Source organism: Piliocolobus tephrosceles, chromosome 19 (assembly GCF_002776525.5).
Source record: "Piliocolobus tephrosceles isolate RC106 chromosome 19, ASM277652v3, whole genome shotgun sequence".
NCBI classification, from domain to species: Eukaryota; Metazoa; Chordata; class Mammalia; order Primates; family Cercopithecidae; genus Piliocolobus; species Piliocolobus tephrosceles.
Genome location: NC_045452.1, coordinates 20,371,615 through 20,383,187, shown reverse-complemented (window position 1 = coordinate 20,383,187; position 11,573 = coordinate 20,371,615). Strand labels below are relative to the sequence as shown.

The 11,573-nt window shown below is 42.8% G+C and overlaps 1 protein-coding gene across 1 annotated transcript in view; it reads left to right on the top strand.

Annotated features, from left to right (window-relative positions):
- The first annotated feature begins 7,391 nt into the window (after nt 1-7,391).
- Nucleotides 7,392-11,573, top strand: part of DMC1 (DNA meiotic recombinase 1) — a 51,269-nt gene continuing 47,087 nt past the window's right edge. The window contains exons 1-4 of the mRNA XM_023222264.1: nt 7,392-7,477; nt 9,290-9,373; nt 9,959-10,003; nt 10,848-10,994. Coding sequence (XP_023078032.1) covers nt 9,323-9,373; nt 9,959-10,003; nt 10,848-10,994 — 243 coding nt within the window. The 5' untranslated portion in view covers nt 7,392-7,477; nt 9,290-9,322. The remainder of the gene's footprint in view (nt 7,478-9,289; nt 9,374-9,958; nt 10,004-10,847; nt 10,995-11,573) is intronic.

Below are 11,573 nucleotides of genomic sequence, written 5' to 3'. Positions count from 1 at the left end.
TTTTTTTTTTTTTTTTTTTTTTTGAGGCGGAGTCTCGCTCTGTCGCCTGGACTGGAGTGCAGTGGCCGGATCTCAGCTCACTGCAAGCTCCGCCTCCCGGGTTTACGCCATTCTCCTGCCTCAGCCTCCCGAGTAGCTGGGACTACAGGCACCCGCCACCTCGCCCGGCTAGTTTTTTTTTTTTTTGTATTTTTAGTAGAGACGGGGTTTCACTGTGTTAGCCAGGATGGTCTCGATCTCCTGACCTCGTGATCCGCCCGTCTCGGCCTCCCAAAGTGCTGGGATTACAGGCTTGAGCCACCGCGCCCGGCTCTGTTTGTGTTTTAAGCTACTCCAAAAGAGTTTAAAAGAATTAAAGTTTATAAAATAAAAAAGTTATAATAAGCTAAGGTTAATTTATTATTAAAGAAAAATATTTTTGTATAAATTTAGTGTAGCCTAAATGTACAGTGCTTATAAAGTCTACAGTAGTGTATAGTAATGTCCTAGGTCTTCACACTCACTCACTGACTCACCCAGAGCAATTTCCAGCTCCATTTATTATAAATGCCCATTTATTATAAGCTCCATTTATTGTAAGTGCCCTATGTAGTTGTACTGTTTTTTATCTTTTATACTATGTTTATACTGTACCTTGTATATGTTTAGATATGTTCAGATACACAAATATTTACCATAGTGTGATAGTTGCCTACATTATTCAGTACAGCAACATGCTGTACAGGCTTATAGCCTAGGAGCAATAGGCTATCCCATGTAGCCTAGGCCTGTAGTCAGGTATAGCACAGAGTATACTAGGTCTGTGTAAGTACACTCTATACTGTTCACATGATGACCAAGTCGCCCAGTAATGCATTTCTCAGAGCATATCCCCATTGTTAAGTGACACGTGACTGTGTGTGTATATATATATGTGTGTAAATATATATACACACATAATATATAGTATTTAATATGTAAAACATTTATATTTAACTTTTATGTGTATAACCCATAAAATATGTATAAAACACATACATGTTTATATTTATGTATATATAAAATCCTTTTGGGCTTTGTCATTTGTTGCCTATCTTATACATGTATGTTATATATCAATATATTAAAAGTTTATATAAATGGTTATTTATAAAAGAAGTTTAAGCTAAACCAGAAATTCATTTGTGCCTAGATATTTGTACTTCTTTAAATCTTGTTCCAGGTAATGTGTTCCTTTAAAGCCTGTATGTAAATGAAAATATTTACTATTTAATTTCTTTTTTTTTTTTTTTTTTTTTTTTTGAGATGGAGTCTCGCTCTGTTGCCAATCTGGAGTGCAGTGGTGCGATCTTGGCTCACTGCAACCTCCCCATCATGGGTTCAAGCGATTCTCCTGCCTCAGCCTCCTGAGTAGCTGGGACTGCAAATGCATGCCATTGCACCCAACAAGAAGTCAAGTTTTTGCCCTGACATTTCATTTATCTAGAACCTGGATAGATTTTTCTAGAACTTGCATGGAGTCTAATTTTTTCTCAGAACGGTACTCAAGTAGGTGAACAGAAATTGGTAGCATGTGAGCAAAAACAGGACATTTAGCCACCTGGCTGTGGTATATTATAGGATTATGGTTAAATAAACTATATTCATGAAATTTAAAAGGTGCAAGGGAAGAAAACATGATTAAAAAAAAAAAAAGGACAGACTAAGACTGAAGTGAGTATCAACTGTTAATCACGACACTTAGGTTAGAATGACCTGTTTATGCCTTTTTCTTCCGTACGTACAACAGAAAGCAAGATAGGTCACCAGCAGCTCTACTGGAGCCACCCATGAAAATTTGACCAGTGTTTGTGCTCTTGTCATGTCTGCTCAAACCAGCAAGGTCTGATTCAGAAATACGGCCTCAGCCAGGTATGGCGGCTCACGCCTGTAATCCCAGCACTTTGGGAGGCTGAGGCAGGCGGATTACTTGAGGTCGAGAGTTCCAAACCAGCCTGGCTAACATGGCAAAACCCTGTCTCTACTAAAAATACAGAAATTAGCTGGCATGGTGGCAGGCCCCTGTAATCCCAGCTACTCAGGAGGCTGAGGCAGGAGAATCACTTGAACCCAGAAGGTGGAGGTTGCAGTGAGCCGAGATAGCGCCACTGCACTCCAGCCCGGGCGACAAAGCAAGACTCCATCTCAAAAAAAAAAAAAAAAGAAAAGAAAAGAAAAGAAAGAAAACGAAAAGAAAAGAAAAAGAAAAAAAATATGGCCTTAATGTGTGCTGCCAGTCAGTACGCAAAGAATATAGGTTTCATTAAGTTGGACTAAGTTATCTTCCTTGAATAGATTATCCAAGGCATCCACTCAATGAAAGAAAAGAACTCTTTTTACATAAAATAAAAATTTAATTTTTTGTTTTTTTTGTTGTTGTTGTTTTTGAGATGGAGTCTCCCTCTGCTGCCAGGCTGGAGTACAGTGGCACAATCTTGGCTCACTGCAATCTCTGACTCCCTGGTTCAAGCAATTCTCCTGCCTCAGCCTCCCGAGTAGCTGGGATTACAGGCACACTCCACCACACCCAGCTAATTTTTGTATTTTTAGTAAAGATGGGGTTTCACCATGTTTGCCAGGATGGTCTCGATCTCCTGACCTCGTGATCCGCCTGCCCTGGCCTCCTAAAGTGCTGGGATTACATGCGTGAGCCACTGCAGCTGGCCTAAAAAAATTTTTTTTAAAGGAACAACCTGTTTATGGGTCTGCCTCTCCCAAGCACTGTTGCTTTCCACAGCAGAGACTTAGTCACCTTTCTATCTGTGTGCTTAGCACAGTGCACACTATTTTTCCTTTAATGTATTTCTCACAATTCTGCTTATATAGTTCTTTGTATAAAATCTATCTTTCCTACTAGACTGTGAGCTCTGTGACAGCTGTGAAATAACCAATTCTTTCTTTGCCAGGACATGGAAACTAGTACAACCAAATATTTCCATGAGCTTTAAATATTTATCAATAGCCTTTAAATTGTCCTTTCAATCAATGATTATACATCCAGAAATCTACCCTAAGAAAAGGGATCCTCAGCCAGGTGCAGTGGCTCGTGCCTGTAATCCCAGCACTTTGGGAGGCCAATGTGAGAGGATTGCTTGAGCCCTGGAGTTCAAGACCAGCCTTGGCAACATAATAAGACCCCATCTCTATTTTTTTTTATTATAAATAAATAAAAGTAATCCTAAAAAATAAGTCATGCAAAAAGATGCTGACACTAATTAGTAATGTCCAATAATAGGGAAATTGTTAATAATACATTCAATGAAATATTATGCAACCATTTAAAATTATGCTTAAGACATGGAAAAATGCTTACTAGGCAACTGAAAAAGTAGGATTAGAAATTACCTGCTCACACCTGTAATCCCAGCACTTTGGGAGGCCAAGGAGGGCAGATCATGAGGTCAGGAGATCGAGACCATCCTGGCCAACATGGTGAAACCCCATCTCTACTAAAAATACAAAAATTAGCTGGGCGTGGTGGCACGTGCCTGTAATCCCAGCTACTCAGGAGGCTGAGGCAGGAGAATCGCTTGAACCAGGGAGTCAGAGGTTGCAATGAGCTGAGATCATGCCACTGCACTCCAGGCTGGTGACAGAGTGAGATTCCATCTCAAAAAAAAAAAAAAGTAGATATTCAAAAATACATACAACTTTTGCCTTTTATTTTGCTAATTGATGCATTGATGCTTCGAATAAAGATGGGAACTTTGGTTTTTGATTTTTTGGTTCATAATCTTACAGATTTTTTTTTCTTCTTTCTACTTTTCTGGTTTTTTCTGTAAACCTATAGTAAACCCCTTTAGTTTAATGCAAAATCTACACACTGCAGCATTAGTATCTTTCAGAATATTCCCTCTGCTGAGGCAAGAAACACAATATTTGAAATGTCTATGTAAACTAGAAGTGTAAGAAAAAAACAGCATGACAAGATTGATGGAACTAGAACACTGAGGAAAAAAAGAGAAAGTTTGGCGAATGTAAGAGGTGTTTTACTAGTCATTCATTCTACAAATAAGCATTGAGCTCCAGCTAAATGCACTCTCTTAAGTTAGTACTTGTTCCCTCTTATTACCTGACTAATGAATTACTCATGGGTGTCAGCCTCTAATGCCATGTTCCCCAGTTACCCACAAACTGAATAAGATGTCCCTCCTATGCGTTCCTATGGCACCCCGTATGCCTTCTTGTAACTGGAGGTGATTAATGTAAGGCCCTAGGTTAAAATTTTAATCGACTCTTTACAAACAGCAGTCATTTTAAGCCTTTGTGTAGCCAGAGGAAGAGCCACTAAGAGGTACACGTCTCAGCAATAGGCTACAAGTACCTTATTCTTACAGGCAAATTATTTGAAAATGGAGATAAAGAAATGGAACACTGCTGGACACAGTGGCACATGCCTGTAAGCCCAGCACTCTGGGAGGCTAAGACGGGAGGATCACTTGAGCCCAGAAGTTTGAGACCAGGGCAACATGGTGAAACCACATCTCTACAAAAAAAATACCAAAAAATTAGCTGGATGTGGTGGCTTGTGCCTGTAGTGCCAGCTATTTGGGAGGCTGAGGTGGGAGGATTGCTTGAGCCTGGGAGATTGAGGCTGCTGTGAGAGCCAAGATCTTACCACTGTACCCTAGCCTGGGTGACAGAGGGAGACCTTGACTCAAAAACAAAAAGCAAAACAAAACAAACAAATATGTTTAAGGGGAATTCTACCCAGTGAAATTTGTACGTGATGAGCCTTCATTCTTTAGTTCTCTACTAAAGCATTTCTCAAATTCAAGCTCTTGAAATTTCAAGAATATGTATCAGCAAGCATCACTTTGTAGAAGCCCAACTATATGTGCTGGAATCCTGTGCCTCTATTTGGTTATAAGATGACTGTCCACGGAGGGGCAGTAAAGTGTAATAGTTTAAAATTCAGGTCTTAACTATAATCCCACTGCCTATTTCTTTCTTAAAATATTATAAAAATGACACAAAATTTTAAAATTGTATAGAGAAATTGTGGACTTCCTGAAGGATTTGAAAAATTAGGCAAGCTATGTTATCCAGTTAATAATTGACACAAAAGCTCTGGTTTGGCATGGTCTATATTGTGGATAGGAAAGTACCATTTTGCCATGCAGGATATATTTTTTTAAATATAAGCATACTTATCAATTTTTCTTTTCTTTTCTTTTTTTTTTTTTTTTTTTTTTGAGACATCTCACTCTGTCTCCCAGGCTAGAGTGCAGTGGCACGATCTTGGCTCACTGCAACCTCTGCCTCCGGGGTTCAAGCAATTCTCCTGCCTTAGCCTCCCGAGTAGCTGGGATTACAGGTGTGTGCTACCATGCCCAGCTAATTTTTGTATTTTTAGTAGAGACAGGGATTCACCATTGTGGCCAGGCTGGCCTCGAACTCCTGACCTCGTGATCCACCTGCCTTGGACTCCCAAAGTGCTGGGATTACAGGCATGAGCCTCCGCACCCAGCCACTTATCAGTCTTTCATGGCTTCTGAGTTTTGTATCATACTTAAAAAGATGTTCCTTATTACAAAGTAATTTTGAATGTCCCATATTTTCTTCTAGTACTTTTATTATTTTATTGTTCAGATTTAATCTTTTGATCTGTCTGGAATTTATTTTGGTATAATGTGTAAAGTGTGGTTCCAATTTTATTTTTCTTCCAGATGGTTACCTAGTTGTTCTCACACTATTCACTGAATTCATCATTTCTCCACTGATTTGAAATGCCACCTTCATGATATTCAGAGTTTTTGTATGATATGAAAGACTAATTTTTGTTGGTTCTGATTTGAGTGGAAAGGTCTTCATGTGCACTTTTTAACTGCTCCAGAGTTTGTTGTTGTTTTAAACATTTTAAAAGTTGTCTCTAACCATCAATATGATACCCAAATAAGATCTTTCTCCTCCCTTCATGAATTTGTCATTACCCAGCTCATTTTAGTTTCTTTAAGTGTACTGCACACAACCTTCAAATATTATGAACATTTCTCTCTCCCAGCTGTCACTACACCAAACTACATATGTTATGTTTCCCTAAATCATCTTGCTGTGCTCTTTGCAGCTCTTCGTAGACTGTTGATGTCTTCACCTAACGAGTTGCTCAAAAGTTCCCACAATTATTTAGGTGAGGCCTCAGAGTGAAAGCCTTTCATCACTATCCAGTTCCTTCCCCAAATGGGCATTCATTTCCATGTAACAGGGACGGCTATGTTTGGGCGAAAATAACAGACTTGGAAGCACAATGGCAGTTATTTGTTGGATCTTGAAACTGTCCACCTGTTGGGGGCGGGGGAGCGTCCTACACAAAAATGCCAACTGCTATTGTGGGAATGTTTTGCTATTTATTCCAGCAAAATGATTCAGACAGAAAAAACAAAAAAGGATCGCCCTGTACTAGGTCTTGAACCCAAAGAACTGTTTGCACAGAGATTCATCCAAGACACATCACAGCCTCCACCTCGGCAGCTGCTCTCTCAAATGTTTCCTGACTCTCCTCAAGTCAGTCTCCGCGTGAGGGGAGGAGGAGGACGCTGCCAGCGATGGCGCTGCTGGCACGAAGGCTGGCCTGCGACTTCTATTTAAAAGCTGAACCAAAATATACTTGGCGTCTGTGGTCTATTTAAAACTTCAAGTTAAGACGGAGAAAAAAATTACTCTCCATCCTGAATGGGCCTTGGGTATCTCAATCACAGACAAGAGTGGCAAATGGTGAGAGTCAGAAAGTGGGAAATTAGGAACGCTGAGGGAGCACGGCCAAACTCTGAAGCCAGGCATGAAAACCTGGAGGCGAAAGAGAAGCCATGGGCAGCGGCGGCGGTTCTAACCCAAGGTTCCATCTGCGACCCTCGCGACCAAGACCTATCGCCGACGTCAGCCACCTCTGCTCAGCGCCCCTCCCCCGACTCAAGGCGTCCTTCTCAGAACCCTCGCCTCAGGGTCCCCTGCCGGACTTTAGCGAGGTGCTCAGCTCGAGGGACGCCCCAGCTCAACGGTCTCCTCCCCTCAAGGCCCCGCTCCTCAGGGCGCTCCCTCCACAGCGCCCCTCCCTCACTTCCTCACCTCAGCGCGCCACGCGCCGGAGGCTTCTCTTCGGTTCCCGCCCCTCAGTCCTCGCCCCGCCCCCTCGTCCTGCGCCCTGCCCCGACTCTCCCCTCGCTACGCCCCCTCCAGGCCACGCCCTCTGGTTCCCCCAACTGTGAGCCCGCTCTTCTCCCGCCCCTCCGTCTTCGCCCCGCCCCCCATAGCTCCCTTCCCCGCGTCGCCCACTGTGGGCCCGCCCGCTCCCCGTCCTTCCACCCTCACCCCGCCTCCTCACCCTGCGCCCCGCCCCGGCCCCTTGGTCCTCGCCCCGCCTTCCTCATTTGGCGCCAAACCCTGTGGTCAACGGCGCGCGGGTTTCCAGGCTCCGCGTTCTGGGCCCGAGTTAGAATCCTGTCAGCTGAGGACTGGAAAGGTCGGGCGGGGGCAGAGGGGCTTCACCTTGAAAATCTCGGGGAGACTGTGGGTACGAGGGGGGTAAGTGGCATAAACGGACAGCGTGCGAAGACTGAGCGGACGCTCGTTTTGAGAAGGCACGCTTCCCTTTCTCGCTCTTTTTTTGGGGTTCTCGGGCTAGTGACTCTGAGCGTTCTGCTCCGACCCCTGGGGAGGAATTTTAGTGACCTTGAGGGATTTCCAACCTCCTTATTTTCAATCGAATCGGACCTAAGTCTCCAGAGCCCGCCTCATCCTCCTGACCAGGGAATCCGGTGTCAGGAAAATGTCCGGCGGCCGCACCGGGTCTGCCCAGGCCTCCTGCTGAGGGAGGCGTCGAGGGCGACCCGACCGCGCTGCTGCCCCCACCAGAGGGGACAGCTGGGTGGTCTTAAACCGGGGGATTGGGGAGCCCTACTTTCAAGCCAACCGTTCAGTCCATCGACGGCTCCTTGAGAGATGGGGGACAATCTTTTCATTTCATCACTGGGAGAAGAAATGGATATGTGTTTTTCTTCGATGGGGACAGTAAATGTGGAATTGGGGTACTCATAGCTAGCCATCTGAAGGACAGTGTCCCCGAAGATCCCATCCGAACGGTCTCGGTTGCCTTCCATCCTTTGCGGTTTGAGGTGCTGAGTGGTAGGACCCTGCTCCTGCCTTCGTGTTAATAGTTCGTTCCCTTTGTTCTAAGGTCCAACCCCTGACTTTGGTATCAAATGAGGAAATGGAATCGACCAAGAAAAATAATTATTTGTACCGCATTTTATTGTAATAAACACAATCACGCCTTGTGGATTCCTGAGATTTCTCTTTGGGTCTACAATGTTAAAAACTTTAACTGCTTATCAGCCTTACTATAGTATTATGATCCACCAATGTTTTTTTTTTTTTTTTTTTTTTGAGACTGAGCCTCTCACTGTCGCCCAGGCTGGAGTGCAGTGGCACAATCTCGGCTCACTGCAACCTCCGCCTCCCAGGTTCAAGCGATTCTCCTGCCTCAGCCTCCCAAGTAGGTGGGATTACAGGCGCCCACCAGCATGCCCGGCTAATTTTTTTTGTATTTTTAGTAGAGACAGGGTTTCGCCAGGCTGGTCTCGAACTCCTGACCTTGTGATCTGCCCTTCTTGGCCTTCCAAAGTGCTGGGATTACAGGCGGTGAGCCGCCACGCCCGGCCCACCATATTTTTAAATCTTAAAAAAAAATCATGAAACTAGTAAATACTGGGAAAGAAAGTATAGCTAATGTTCTATGAAACAAAAAGGTAGGTGTTACAGGAGTACCCATTCATAATCAGCAGACAGGAAGGCATTCATCATAGATGAGAAAAATAAAATCCATTTATTGAGGACAAAGATGGAGGTGCCAGGGAGGACACAAGGAAGAATGATATAATGTCAAGGTTCTTAGAGTTTTGTTGTTAAACAAGAAAGGTTAAAAGCAATAAGCAATTTTAAATAACATTTCAAGGCAGTAATAAAGTCATGATTAGCTGTGCAATGGAAACCAGATGATAAATGATCACTACTGGGGAAAGAGAAGAAATTAATCACCCCCCAATCTGCCCCTCAGGCACCTGTGTGCATGTGGGGACGCACACACACACACATGGACACACGCACACACACAAGAAATAATGCCACATGCCTCACAGGAAGAAGATAGACTGGCCTAGTCTTTCCAAGTTAAATGCTTCTCTTATTGTCCTTCTAGTCCTTGGTGACTTTGAAATGAAATCAGAGGCCCCTGGACAAAGGACTACTTCTTACATAATATTTCTTATTTTCCCAGAAGTGATTATTTTTCTGTTGCTCACCTTTCAACATGAAGGAGGATCAAGTTGTGGCGGAAGAACCAGGATTCCAAGATGAAGAGGTATGATTAGAATGTTGAAAGATACATAGATATTCGGTCATTCCACAAAAATCAAGTTCCTTCTCTGTTAGCTACTATTTTTAGAAACTGAAAGTAGAAATAACACATAGTTATATATTGCAAATATGCAACAACTTGTTTGGCAAGGATGCTAAGATTAGCTACTTAGCAACTGGTATGAAAGTCTTTTAATAACTTAACAGCTGGTATGGCCATACTGGTACCTGTATACACTGGTACCGAATAGCAGCCTGGTCCTAGAAGAAGGAGTTTAGGATCTGGAGGGGAAGAGGGTTGAGAAAACATATTTAAAATAGGTCAAATGTTGTTCCAGTCCTTTGGGTAAAGGTTTCAAAATTTTAGGGAGGACATGACAAAGGTAACTGGCTTCCCAGCCCTTTCAATGTTGGTGCTTCTTCTAAGTATGTGTTTGAAAAACAGTATTGATCCTTCCTCAATCTCTAGAGTAGTGGAATTTGAGGCATTTTGGAGTGACTCATAGTACTGAATTACCTCTTTAAAAGATGTGAAATAACTGGATATGAAGAATCAAAGCTTCATTTTTTTCTGTTTCATCTCCTTTAGGAATCTTTGTTTCAAGATATTGACCTGTTACAAAAACATGGAATTGTAAGTAGTTTTTCAATGCTGTGTTAAATTATCTGATTCAGGATTTCTCAGCATCAACCTTACAGACATTTGGGCCTGGATAATTCTTTGTTGCAAGGGGCCGTCCTGTACATTGTAGGGTGTTTGCAACATCCTTGGCCTCTACTTACTCACTGCATGCCAGTAGCACCCCTGCAGCTGTGACAATCAAAATGTCTCCAGACATTATCGAGTGTACCCAGAGGACAAAATTAAGTTCTATACGTCAGATGACTGGAATAAATGATGTTGGCAGAAATCCAGCCTTTGAATAATGAACTGGGTGGATTTCAACAGCAATCAGTTGATAGAACTGTGCTGACATTATCTGTTGTAGCCCTCACATTTAATCTCTTTCAATGGTTTTAGAAAATAGAAGCAAGAGAAAATCCTGGTCCTTTGGTGATGTAGTTATTTGCATTCTCCAGGGGCAGAAGAAAAAAAAAAGTCTTTAAAAATTTAAAAGAACATGTTGGTAATGAAGTTCTGTAGAAGGAAGGAGCTGAACTGAGGGGGTGAATGTGTGATAAATTTGTTAGCTTTTCCACCAACAGACTTTTCTTTTGAATTCCTTGTTACATTGCCATGGTCTCACTAACATTCGTGGGAAATCAGGGCGCAGTCAGAACATTTGGCAGCCTGCTGAGTATGTTCTACTCAGATATTTCCAGAACATTTGGCTACATGGTGGGTGGGTTCCACCTGGCAGCTTGTATAAAATTGGCATCATGGTGGAAGGAGATGGACACAGAAACACATGACATCGTATGGGAGCCTTTCAGGCTGGCATCTTAGCAATCTGCTGTGCCCATTCTTTAATTTGCAGAACGTGGCTGACATTAAGAAACTGAAATCAGTAGGAATCTGTACCATCAAAGGTATACAGATGACAACACGAAGAGCTCTATGCAATGTCAAAGGACTCTCAGAAGCCAAAGTAGACAAGATTAAAGAGGCAGCGAACAAACTACTTGTAAGCAAAATCCATTCTTTGCTGTTTTAGCTTAGAAGGGCCTTGTGAATCTTTATAGGCTTTCTCATGAAAACTAGAAATTATTGTGGGAACTGAGTTCCTGTAGATCACAATATGTTCTACTCCCAATGTTAACTTTTTATCAATTCAGTTTCAAAGCAAGAGCAATGGATTTCTGAAAGATGAAGGTAGGGATTAAGAGACCTGGAACACTAATGAAGGTAATTATTTTTGCCAAAACTTTTTTGTCTCCCTTTATATTACTTTTTCTGGCTGTCTCTGCCTTTCCTTCTCCTTCTTTTTTTTTTTTTTTTTTTTGAGACAAGTCTTGCTCTGTCACCAGGCCTGAGTGCAGTGGCGTGATCTTGGCTCACTGCAACCTCCACCTCCCGGGTTTATGCCATTCTCCTGCCTCAGGCTCCCGAGTAGCTGGGACTACAGACACCCACCACCTTGCCCGGCTAGTTTTTTGTATTTTTTAGTGGAGACGGGGTTTCACCGTGTTAGCCAGGATGGTCTCGATCTCCTGACCTCGTGATCTGCCCGTCTCGGCCTCCCAAAAAAAAGAAAAAAAAAATA